At 34.0% G+C, this 13522-nt stretch overlaps 1 protein-coding gene across 3 annotated transcripts in view; it reads right to left on the reverse strand.

Annotated features, from left to right (window-relative positions):
* FYB1 (FYN binding protein 1) overlaps positions 1-13522 on the reverse strand; it is a 170085-nt gene that overhangs the window by 18381 nt on the left and 138182 nt on the right. For 2 of the 3 annotated variants that reach the window (XM_070476612.1, XM_070476613.1), the window contains exons 7-13: positions 13188-13308; positions 10362-10521; positions 9700-9844; positions 5110-5132; positions 3994-4060; positions 2851-2988; positions 1187-1212 (exon numbers count right to left, since the gene is read on the reverse strand). In XM_070476612.1, the coding sequence (XP_070332713.1) occupies positions 1187-1212; positions 2851-2988; positions 3994-4060; positions 5110-5132; positions 9700-9844; positions 10362-10521; positions 13188-13308 (680 nt within the window). The remainder of the gene's footprint in view (positions 1-1186; positions 1213-2850; positions 2989-3993; positions 4061-5109; positions 5133-9699; positions 9845-10361; positions 10522-13187; positions 13309-13522) is intronic. The other variant, XM_070476614.1, reaches the window with a different exon arrangement.

The raw sequence follows: 13522 nt of genomic DNA on the forward strand, positions 1-13522 counted from the left end.
AAGAGATGGCTTGAAAGGAGTACAAATGTTTTAAGGAATGATTAGCACAGAAAGTTTAAAATGCTCTCTAACAGTGGCAAGAATTTGATTTCTTTTTACTCCCTCTTGTTCTGTATATATGTACACACATATACATGCTGTATTTATATGTGCATATTTTCCTTCCACTCAGATTAATTAATTTCACAGTATAAAAACTTGTTCAGCTACATGAACAATCTAGAATATATATATAAAAAAATAATGACATATCACTGACATTCAGAAGAGGAAAAATTACTGTTCCATGCACATGCTCTTAAGACAAAATTAAAGGCAAAAGAAATCAAAACGAGTAACACATTTTTTACTTAATTGATCACATTTGTTCCATTTTATATCTACTCCTTGTGGAGCTAAGTTTCTTGAGTACTTTTTAAAAATTATAGGTTAAGATATAAGTTCATCATCAGTTATTAATTATTTTGAGCTACATACAGCCTTACATATTTTCAAATTGTTAGATGAAAACAAAGTCAGATAAACAGTCTGGAAGAATAGATTATCTTTGTGTTTGGTTTGCATTTTCAATTTATTTATAGATTAAAATAAACTTTTTGAAAGCCTCTGAATATTCTTGCAAGACATTTTATTTTGTTCAAAGAAAATTTAAGAAAAATTCTTTAAGTCTCAGCAGGGGTAAAAAAATAAGATGATCAAAATTGTACAAAGAAAAAACTATTTTACATTTACCAGTGGAAAAATTTCCAAAGACAATATAAATGATACAATTTTAAAAATCAAAGAAATTTAGATTCAGAAGGATCTTGGTTGCACATAGTGTGGCATGTATTTAGAACTCTTTTTGCAGAAATCTAATAACATCAAACTCTGACTAAATTGGGGTGGGATCTATGAGGACTGCTGGGGCCCATCTCTACTCACTTGTCCCTTTCTCCATAGTGATCCTGTGACTGGAAGAACTGTTTAAAAGTCACTGATAGTTAAAAATTTCCTTTCCCCACTATTTTACTGTTGAGAAACTGTGACTATCCCAGGTGCAGTTACTTGACAAAGTTATACAGTTTATTATTTTCAGAGTCAGGACTTTAATTCGGACAGCATGACTAAAGCGATCGCTTCTGTTACCCTATCTGCAAGAAGCGAGATATAAAATATATTAATACAATTAGTTTTTATTACTTACCCACTTGTTTAGGAGGAGAAGGGAAACTGGAAAGAAAATGAGAACATAATTATAATCAGACCAATATAAAAACAGAAATTGGGTCTTTTATCTAGGAAAGGCATGAATAAATAACAGCCTTGAGGCTTATAAAGGCTAATCTTTTGAGTATTATTCCTTTCTCATCCTCCATTTCTCTGCTGAGTCCCAAGATTTTGTCAATCCATTTGGAATTTAGCAAGACTTTTTGTGAACTCTGGCATTGGCCAAACAAATCAAGAATCATGACATCCAGTGGCTTATTTTTCTCACTGTCATTGGACCAATGTTTCTGAATTTGTTCTATGAAGTTTGGGCATATTATCATACCAGAGTAAATGAAATGATCTAAATATTTCAGTCATTGCAGTGTAGCTTCAGATGAAAACTGTTTGACTCAAAGAATAGGAATGTAGGGTCAAAATCAACAAAAGTCACAGGAATCTTCATGTAACCATAGTATTGTATGGTCATATGAAGATCATAGTATGACATAGTACTGTTTGATAATATGTACACATATATCCCCAAACAGAAGAATGGTGAATAAGAGAGGAATATCCACTGAAACCAGAGAGTGAGAACTTATTAACAGAAGTGATTTGAAATCAGGATTGGGTGACTTTTAGTTGCAACAGAAAAAAACCTTTGTTTTTATTACTTTCTGAACTTTAAACACACATACACACATAACTGGAAGAATGGTGCACAGTTACACTAAAGTGTGAGAGGTCATTAGTAAAAGTGATTTAAAATCAGAATTAGCTGGTGTGTTATTGAGCAAAAAAAATATTTGCTTTTATTTCTAAGTGAGGACTACATATGAGTAATGACACATGAAGAGAAGATTTGCTATGTTTACTTACAATTTTAAGTATCTCGTTTATTGAGTGTTGTTTTAGTGTCTCACAAAAGGATTTAAAATTAGGAATTCTATGTGTTATTAACATCTTATAAAGACTTCTGTTAAAGTGTGGTGAGTCTATTAGTGTATATAAAACAATAAAAATTTGAGTGTACTTAAGGTCCTTCAAATTTATAAACATGGAACTTATGCTAAAGGATTATTTTTGTATAGAAAGATAAAATGTATGCTTTAGTCTTATTTATACAAACTGAAGATACTTAGAATAATTTTAGTATAGGACAAACATGTAATTCAAGTGGAATTACTATATCATTATTGCAAAAGTTACAAAGACTTTAGATATTGTACTTAGAGAAAAGAAATTCCAAATTTTGTCCTTTTTTTTCTATAAATTATCTTTTAAAAGAGAATGTATATTTTGAATAGTCAGTATAAAATATTATATAATAAAATGTAGTGTTGGAATTGTGACCTTTTAGATGTGATTTACAGCTTAAAAAAGGTCCTACTAAATGGAGGTTGATTATATGTATGCGTGTGGATTTGTGCATGTTTGAAAGGAAAACAAAATACATTTTTGACGCATATGATGATTTTATGTAAATGCACGAGTTTAAAAGTGACACAATAAATGAGACTAGAATGACTAATGGAAAAACACATTAAAATTTCTTAAGACTGTCAGAATTTGGTTATTGGTTATAAAATATTAGTAGCATTTGATTAAATTATTAGTGTAGTTATTGTGCACTGGATTTGGTGGTTGGTTGACTCTTACGATGAACCTTCATCATTGTCTGACTCAGAGTCTTTAGGTTTCTCCCGTATACTTTTCTTTCTGTCATCTTTTCCCTTTAAAATCTTCAAAATCCCCCAGGACCAGGTGTTACTCTTCTCTTCAACCTGTAGTGTGGAGCTTTGGAGCATGCAGGCATTGATCAGATTTTTTATAGTTATACTGTGTTGATAATTCAGGCTGTAAGCTATTTATTGTATTCAACAAGATGAAGCTATTAAGTTTATAAGTCATGGTCTTTGAATACTGCTGTGACTAGGTAAATAGTAGGCAAGTTATTTTCTCCTATTTGGTAGATTTCTTAAACCTTGTTTCTTAAACCAGTGAGCTGAGTCAAAAATTTTAAACATCAATTTAGCTTTGCTATGATTAAAAGTAAGTTGCTATTAGATTAAAATTTTAAAATATGTATTTAAATTTTAAAATGTACCACTTCAAAAGTTTAAACACCCAAAGGATTAAGTTTTCAATATTGCCACATACAGCCACAGATAAACATATGATCTCAATTTATTTGGATTGCTTACAACTATAATTATTATACAAGGGCTTCCCTGGTGGCTCAGATGGTAAAGAATCCACCTGCGATGCAGGAGACCTGGGTTCCATTCCTGGGTTGGGAAGATCCCCTGGAGGAGGGCATGGCGACCCACTCCAGTATTCTTGCCTGGAGGATCCCCATAGACAGAGAAGCCTGGTGGGCTGCAGTCCATGGGGTCGCAAAGAGCTGGACACAACTGAGCGACCAAGCACAGCACAGCACATGATTATTATACAAAGGCTAGCCATGCAACTATAAACTTTCCAGAGATAAAATGAAGTATTGATTGATAAATAAATGATTGGGAAAAGTTTGAATACTAGCAACCCTTATCCCTTTTCCGTTTCACTCCTTTTGACATAGTTGTCAAGGTTCCAAGTGGTATATTCCAAACAATATACCACATCATTTGAAGTGTGGTATAATTACAATTCCTCATTTGCCATTGCTGTTAATCAAACATTTTTGGTTATGTAACAGGGAACGTTACTTTCTGCTTTTTATTCTAACTAGAAATCAAAACCAGTGACAATTTCAGTATATATAATATTTTGCAAAGAGGCAATTAAGCTGATTATGCTTACCCATCAGCAGCATCCTCCTCTTCTATCCCATCATAAATATCATCATCTGGGGGAGGTGGGAACATCCCTTCATATGAATTAGGGGGAAAAAATATGTTAATTTTGTAATTTGGTCACAAATGCTCACTCAAAATTTGATAATAAATGTCTTATGCGAAATAAGATGCAGAGAGCATCTTATTTTTATAGCAATTATTTAAATTAAAATAGCTTTATTTTCCCACTCTTACACAGAGGTAAATTAATTTTTTAACATTATTTTATAAGGAATTCTTAGAAGTGAACTGTAAAAATATGAGAGATGATATAGAGTACTGTGCACTGGAGGTGACAGAAGTGGGGGAAACAACTGAGAAAAAGTAAAATTAAACAGAGGATGGAGTTAAAATTTATTGTGGAAAAAGAAGGGAAAAGTTGATAAGAAAAACTTAATTAATACTAAGGAGACATTCAGAAAAAAGCATTGATCAAGATGTAACGAAAGGAAAGCTAATGAAAAGTGACTGTAAACATTGATGGGAGCTGGGACAAAGAACTTTTTCATTTCATCAAAGTAATATTTTAAAAGTTAAACCCTTGCTTGATTTGTTATCCTATGTTTGCTATTTGACAAATATTTATTTAACAAATGTTTCTTTGTTATTTAACAAAGACTACCTTCTTTGTAAAAATATGTGCAATAAAGTTGAAATTAGATTTTTAAGATGAGAATTTCAGCACTGCCAGGTATTAGCAACCCTTATTTTGTTGATGGGATAATGAGAAGTCTTTAGGAGTCATAGCTATGGTGACTATGTAAGGTATCATCCAAATAGGGACATTTCTGAAAGTGAAGGGGGATGCTACTAGAAATTGTGCTCAGACAACTGGCACAAATCAAGACTGCCCTGGGCACACTGGAAGTGGAGTCACCCTATGACCATAACGTGGAAGAAAGAAGTGACTTGCTCAGGGTCACTCAGTGGCCAGGACTGGACTCCATGTCATTGATTCCCAGTCCATTGTTCTTTCTACCACATTAAGATCCTCCTCATTATTTGCAAACAAGCGCATTTTGTTATTAATAAATACAAGAACGTTGAAGACTTGAGAAACTGATAAAAGTGTGTAGCTTACCTCCACTTCCACTCTGACTGTGGCTAGGAGAAAAAGAGTAGACATTAATTGATATATTAATTATTTAGCTATCAGGAAAGGAAGTACATATTAAGCAGTTAAATGAAAGAAAAAATAACATTCCAGTCAACAGTTATCAGGATGTTATTTACAATTGTCAAGATATAAAAACAAACTAAATGTCCACCAACAGATGAGTGGATAAAGAAGACGTAGTGTGTAAACACAATGGAATGTTATTCAGCCATAAAAGAATGAGATTTTGCTATTTGCAACAATACCAGTGGACCTGCGGGGTATTATATTTAGTGTAATAAGTCAGAGAGACAAATACTGTATGTTGTCACTTATATATGGAATCTAAAAAATAAAACAAATGAATGAATATTACAAAACAAAAAAAGACACAGATATGGAGAACAAACTACTGGTTACCAGTGTTGGGGTGGGGGTGGGAGTTTAAGGAGTACAAACTACTATGTGTAAAATAAATAAGCTATAAGGATATATTGTACAGTATAGAGAATATAGTCAATATTCTATAATAACTTTAAATGAAGTGTAACTTATAAAAACATAGAATCACTTGCATACCTGAAACTAATATAATATTATAAAGCAGCTACTTTTTTTAATTAGAAAAAAAGTTATTAGATGTTATATGTGAAAAGGAATAAAAATTGTTCCTTATTGTAATAGATAAGTAGTACCTAAGCAAAAAAAAAAAAAAAAAGCAAAACTAATAAGAATCAAGTGAGATTCAGTACTCCATAAAGTTTTCTAAACAATGATATTGTTTGTTTCTAGCATTTTACCATAAGGCAATTTTCAGATTATATAGTATTACATCACTACATAGATAGACTTATTAAAAAAAGAGAGTATTATTCTAGAACCGTTACTGCATTAAATTCAATTTCCTCTCAATATCTTATAATTACAGCATTTAACTCTTAGTCTGATAGCATTATATTTTTTACAAAGGGGTATTAAAAAAAATTGAAATCTATTCGTGGGGCCTTTGTAGAGTGTAGCTCCTAATTCTCTAAATCTATATTTCTGCATTTTAAATTTCTTTCTATAACATTCTATACCTCCCCTATTTTATAATTGTTTTCTTGCCCATTTCCCCAGTAGACTGTGAATTATGGAAAGCAAAGGAAGTCATTTAGTTCATTTTACAGAAAAAAATTGAGGCTCTGAGAAATGAAGTGATATGACCATGTCCACTTTTGATTAATTGAAAAAATGAAATAAGAATCTCAGTGTCCTGCTTTCCTGTATGGATGACATCATTTTGACGACACCTCACTGTGCCCGCCGTGTCATCATTTTTGCCTTTTAGATAATCTTCCAAGAACGGATATCTGATATTACAATCATATAGTATATTTATACATCATATGTGATCCTTAGCCTTAAAGTCAGAATAACTTTAAAGTCTACTGTTAATCTAGAAATAAAAAGTACTTTCACTTCGGAGAAGAGCATGCTATAAATGTCTTAATATACAAATAGAAGTGATTTTTGATGAAGCTTAAGTATATTCGCTACTTGCTTACAAACTATTTTCACACTCACTGTCTTCAACACTTTCCTCTGAGCATGAAGCAAGCATTTAGAATTATGAGAAAAACTGCCAATTTGGGTTGGCTGCCACTTCTGGCAAAAACAACATATTTCACCTTGGAGATTTCATACCCAATATCCAAAGAATTGGGTGATCACAATCAGGAACAAAGACACTATATATTATTTGGTTTCTAGAGCAGTTCTTCATTTTCTCTTTGGAATATAAACTATTCATCTATTGAGCTAGAGGGAAGGGAAGGAGAATGTGAGAAACGACCTGGAAAGAGAAAGAGGAAAGGATAAATGGCAGGAAAAAGGTTGGAAAACACACCTAGAAGAAAAGTTTTTTATATGACAAAGGAGTGGTATTTGCACTTGTAATTGCCTTTTGTTCAACTTTTCACTTTTATTACAAAAAAAAAAAAACTGCTTCACTGAGAAGAAAGGGAGAAGAACAGCTGCCAGGACCTGTGTTTTTTAAGCCTCCTGTCTGCTCTCAGAGTGTGGGGTATACTGCTGGTTCTCCTAACCTGGAGAAATTGGGAAAGAGCTGGTCAAGAACCTCCTGATGGGAGCCAGGAGGTATCTGGGGGAGGGAGAGGAGAGGATGGTGCTTTCTCTTATTCTTGCCAGGACAAGCTGCCAGCTATACTCAGCATCTTTCCTTGTTCTACTAAGGACAAAGCATGTTCTGTTATAAGATCTCTGCCAGCAGCAGCTGTAGTTTAAAAAAAAAAAAAACACAAAACTTGTGTAGAAGTGATGTCTCTTCTTTCATTTTCTTATTAAATGTGCATAAAGAAGGAATAGATGCTACTAACTACTGTGGTCTATACTTGTTTAAAATATTAATTAGTAAAGCTATACACTTCCTCTAACCCCATTTTGTTAAATAGAAGATTCGTTTTCTGCGTCATGTTTACTAACTGGAGATGTCTTGTAGAGCTGTGGTATGTATGGTGGTGGAAATTTAGTCACTAAGTTGTATCCGACTCTTTGCAACCCCTGGACTATATGTAACCTGCCAGGCTCTTCTGTTCATGGGACTCGCCAGGCAAGAATACTGGAGTGGGTTGCCATTTCCTTCTCCAGGGGATCTTTCCGACCCAGGGATCAAACCTGGGTCTCCTGCATTGGAAGGTGGATTCTTTACTGCTGAACCATCTGGGAAGCCCTGTGGTATGTACAGACTAGTTAAAATGGAAATGGTAATAGCATTAGTTTTGGGAAACAGTCACTTATTATGAAGATAATGCTTCATTTTAAGGATATTATCCCTTTTTTGTGGATTTATATATTTTCTCAGTATTTTCATCAGTGTAAATATATATATATATATATATCTCACTGGAGTTCCTGAATTCCAAAATGGGAGAAATTGTGTTGTTTTTTTTTTTTAAATAAAAAGACAAACATAAGGTATAGTGACATTGTTCAGTCGTGTCCAACACTTTGCAACCCCATGGACTATAGTGTGCTGGGCTCCTCCATCCATGGGATTTTCCAGGCAAGGATACTGGAGTGGGTTGTCATTTCCTTCTCCAGGGGATCTCAGGCAGACTCTGCCATCTGAGGCACCAGGGAAGCCCAACATAAGGTGTATACGCTGATAACATACATGGTAAGACATACTCATGTCTAGAAAATTCTGTAACTCTCAGAATATGGCCATTTGGAACTTTGACATCAAATTTGACATTTGTTAACTTCAAAGAAGGTCAAGGTGTTTCTTATTACTAAGGTCAATTTACAATCTGTAAACTCCAGTGCATACATGGCATGTTTTGATATGTATTGCATAATTTATGATCATAATATGCTAAGACAGCATTGCTTTCAGTCATTTTAGAATGATGAACTGCCAGAAAGCAATATAAGTTTAACTGATGCCATAAGCTCAAGACCGTAAAAGGGAAATTTAATTCTTTATATGTTTCATAACTATTATTATGAATAAGTATTAATATATTTCTATTTTGATCATTTTACATTTTTAGAATGCTTAATAATAAAAACATTTTTTACTTTGAAATTTGACTTATAAAGAATGCAGACACATTTTTTTTCTCAAATGAAGATCTTGCATAGATCATGTGGGGAGGTTTCCCTGTTTCACAAAGTGGGCATAGAAAAATGAGGATTCTTTGCTGGGTTGGAGATTTTCCTTCTCCTTTTCCTTCCTTTAAAGGGATTATGACTACCAGGAAAGGGAGATATTGGAGGAAAGAAGGAATGAGAGGAGAACAGAAAAGGAAGAAAAAGAAAGAACAAGGAAGATCAGAGCTAGGAGAAAGAGACAGAAGAGGAGGCACTATAAAGGGAGCTGGAGACTGAGAAGCAAGAGAAGGAAAGTATGACAGAGAAGTCTGCCCTCCTCTTTGGTTCCTCTGGAAAGGATGTCTTGATCTGTCCCTCTGCCCCAGAAAGATGGTCCTGTAATTTTTCCGGGGAAGGTCACAAGGTCCAATGGAAAGTTGAATCCTTAGTTGATTGCTAGGGATCATGGCGGATTGAGCTTTTACATTCTTACTCTTAAAGAGCAAAGATGTCATAAAAAGCATTTCTATTTGTTATATTTTCAAATAACAATGACAAATATATTTATACTCAGATTTCAGAGAAAAATATTTTATATTTTTAGAGCTAACTTTTATATCTCATGCTTCATATTTTACAAAGTCACATGTATTCTAGGCATAGCCTTAAAGTCAAATCAGAATGAATATTACAAACCAGTATATTGTATTGACAACACATCTGCCAATGGCCCATTACATTTCAAGCAGTATTTAACACAAATAGCCAAAGAGTAAAATGAAAGACTATAGAGTTTCAAATGAGTTATCATCCATATTGAAGTGATTTAATTTAGTGGTAAATTAATTTAATTTACTGGTAATTTAACTTAGTGATAGAAAGTAGTAGGAAATTAGGAAAGTAAAATTCTAGTATCTTAAAACCCACAATCTCTGACAAAGAGATAGTTTGATTTGCTTTCCAATTTGTTTTTACATATACCTGCTAACATTTTCCTGCTCTGCAACGTCATCATACACTTCCTGGTCTTCTTCAAAAGGTCTTGATGAAAGAGCACCGAGACAGCCTTTTTTCCGTTTCAAGGAGTCATAGTCAATCTCTACAGCTGTTGTTTTAATATAGCCATCTACCAAAAGGGGAACAATTTATGTTCAGATAACTGTAGTTTAAATATCATGGAGTTGTGAATAAAATATCAATTGTACACTTTCTTTTTAAATTTTCCCTTTATTTCTTTGCTTGCAATTCTGACTTAAAGACTTGTTGACACAGCGTCACTGTGCTTTGTCAAAGTCTCATGATGTTGTGCTCTGGGGTAAGTAGAGTCTGTTTTCAAGGTTCTAAAGTGATTCAGAAGAAACATTTTTGCTTTTTAACATCAATGAAGAACCTAATACTCTTTGCTCCTCCTTGGGATATTATATTTACATTTTTTCCCAACTAAAAATATTACACAAGTGAGGTGAAGATGGAGCTATGTTTGTCATTTAAAACCTTCCTATTTTTGTCTACTCTGTAACATGATGGTACTTATGCTATGTAGCATAATGCAACTTAATGCTATGACTAGCTTTGGAAGAATTTTCACATTAAGATTGGCTCAAAAGAAAACACTTTGAAGTCATAGAAAAATATGCACTCACATGACCCCCTGGCTGTTCTGCCCAGCCATTTTCCTTCAGGGTTGTCTGTGATGCGAATTATTTCAATATTCTCTCCTTGCTTGAAGCTCAGTTCATTCTTTCCTCCTTTGACATCACAGCAAGCTTTTGCTTGATGGATGACTTGAATAGGGCCTGTTAGCTGCAAAGAGGGGAAAAAAAAATCACAACCAGCTCCTTACTATTCAGGAAACCCTTACGGAATGCAGTTTTGAAAGACTAGGTCCACTACTTGCTAACCTGCTTATTACCAACATTTACAGGTTTGAACTAGAAGTTGAGGGTGAATGTTGTTTCTGGTGAGGGTTCTTATAGGAGGGAGTAGGGGAAAATTGCAGAGGTCAGAGAGAACCAGCAAAGAATAGGTGAGCACATGTTCAGGGGCCAGGAGAGAACAGCAGTGATCTGTTGACCCCGGGAACTCTGAAAGATTTGAAGAGGAAGTGACTGAAAATCAAACACCACTTATGTATGCGACATGCTGGGTGCTATGTGTTTTTATGGGGTATGCTGGTGTTCTGCTTACTAGATAGAGGTTATTTCCCTCTCTGCTTCGTGCATTATTCTGATGGTTCTCTGCAGGCTTAAAATAGCAAGAGAGAGAAGGATTAGTAGTGGTGGTAGGTCGTACTTGTGAGAAAAACATTTTCTTTCCTTTTTTCGACTTCATGGTACTTGCTATCTATAAACTTGGAGTAGACATTACCTGCTATAAACAAGATAACAGTTTAGAAATAGCTTTGTGAATAAAAAGAATAGCAAACCAATATTATGTGATGTTTTTATAATTAATATCCTGAATAGTACAGTGGTTTCTTGACAGCAGAGTAGTAGAGTCCATGAATCCTAAAGTCCTAATTTCCTAATCTTTTGTCTTTCAACAGAATTTCTTGAATCTTTTGATATGCAAATATGCACCATGATTTTTGAAGAAGCTCTACTTTATTTATTGAACTTGCGATGTGATGAATTGTGAGATACCATCATTAATTATATACTACCAAGAAAGTAAACTAGCTTGATTTAAACTTTGATGTGCCAACAATGTTACAATGCATCCTAATTTCAGAATTTTAAAATGTGAAATATTTTGTCATAGAATTAATGAAATGTGGAACTGTATAACAGTTCTCACATTTATTTATTTAATTTGAACATCTATTAACAATTTTGTGAAAGGAATATAGCGTGTAAAGTCCTAGTCTTGACAAATGTTTGAGTTCATATTTGGTGGTGTGATTTATATCTTATCTTTTTCTTACTAACAAATATTATTTGAATAAATGAGTGAAACCATCCAAAATTGGCTTGTCCAAAAAAAAAAAAAAAAAAAAAACACCCTCAAGGAAAAGCTTCACCTAATCCCTTCAAAATTATAAACAATCTCTTCCAAAATTGGCTTCTCCAAAAAAAAAAAAAAACCCCACAAGGAAAAGCTTCACCTAATTCCTTCAAAACTATAAACAATCTCTTCATAAAAAGTATGTTATAAAGATTTTCATTTAAGAAATTAATTTTCCACATTTTCCACTTGAAAACTATGAACATTGGTAGCCATACATTCTGTATGAGTAAAATATTTTAATATTCATATTGCAATCTTACTTTTGCTCATATATAGTAAGCAAAACTGAATGAGAACCTATAATAGACACCATGTATTATTTTATTTAATTCCATAACAAACTTTCAGGAGAAATATTGTCTACTCACTTTAAAAATAAGAATCTTAGGTTCAGATAAGTTTAGCAATATGCCCATGATTGTATAACTCACAAATGTAGCTGGAATTTGAATCCACATCTGTCCAACTGAGTCTAAGTTTTACATTTTCCCTGCACCCCGCTGTTGCCTCTTTGTTTCACTATAATCAATACACTGGGAAATTATATATAAGCCAGATTTTTATAATTCAAACCATATATTAAATGTTCTGGAGGAACTAAATATTTAAAGGAAACTTGATATGAATCCTTTTCAAAGTGAAGAATAGTTTTGTGACTAGATAATCACTCTAAATATAGCTGACATGCCAGACCCATACCAGATGGGCCTATCCAAGCCTATCCAAGAGAGTATAGCCAGCAAGTATAGTGGTAGTAATAGGAGCCGTTCAGTTAGAACGAAAGATCAGAGAAGACAGAGGTCAATGAGGAAGGAGAAACAGAGGGTATGAGAAGTCAGCATGTACATAGGCTTAAAGTAAAGGCATAGATGCGCATCAGGTCTAGACAGCATCAGTCAGGGTGGCTCATGGAGTTTTATTGAGACAGGTCTGCTTCATCCAGAGACACTTCTGCCCCATGCACCATGATAACACAGGCCACAGGGATATGTATGTGTATAGTCCTGAGCCCATATTATGAGTAGGTTAATATGAAATGCTCGGTCGTGTCTGACTCTTCGTGACCCCTTGGACGGTAGCCCATCAGGCTCCTCCGTCCATGGAATTTTCCAGGTAAGATGAAATGCATAACGAGGAGAGTCAGGATGGATTTGAGTAACTGAGTATTCATTCACTCAACTGACATAAAATTTCCTGAGCTTCCACCATACTTTGTTTAGATTTTATCCAAATTATAAGCCACATATTTTATTTGGATTTTATTGTATTGCATTTTCAGTGCAGGGATAATGTTTTTGTTTAGTAGACAAAAACATTACTGTTATGAAGGAAGTTACTCTATAGAAAACAATGATTAAGTAGTTGTCCAACCATGTAAGGTTTCAAAAAATGGTGCCCCTTTTGTATGAAAGTTATAAAAAGAGAGGTTACTCTTTTTCACCCATCAGCAAGCAAGATCTTACTTTAAATTTCTTCTTTATTTCTTGTTCTTTCTTTTCTCTCTCTTTCTGTTCTTTTTTCTCCAGCTCTAATCTCTTCTTTTCCTCCTTTTCCCTTTTCTTCTCTTTTTCTTTGGATGTGTCTCTGTGGATAAAAATTTGGTTGTTTCAGCACCTGCAGGCATTTATGTGTTAGGGCGCACTATTTAGAGAGGTTCCTACCCCAAACAGAAGATAGTATGTGGAATAGAGGTGAAGGTACAAAGCTAAGTCTTGTCAAAATTCCTGAGTGTGTGAGACTGTTCTTAAAACCTGCAGGAGGCATTCAAATGAGGATGCCTTCCAAAGGGCCCCCGCTA

This window comes from Odocoileus virginianus, chromosome 14 (genome assembly GCF_023699985.2).
Source record: "Odocoileus virginianus isolate 20LAN1187 ecotype Illinois chromosome 14, Ovbor_1.2, whole genome shotgun sequence".
Classification (NCBI taxonomy): Eukaryota; Metazoa; Chordata; class Mammalia; order Artiodactyla; family Cervidae; genus Odocoileus; species Odocoileus virginianus.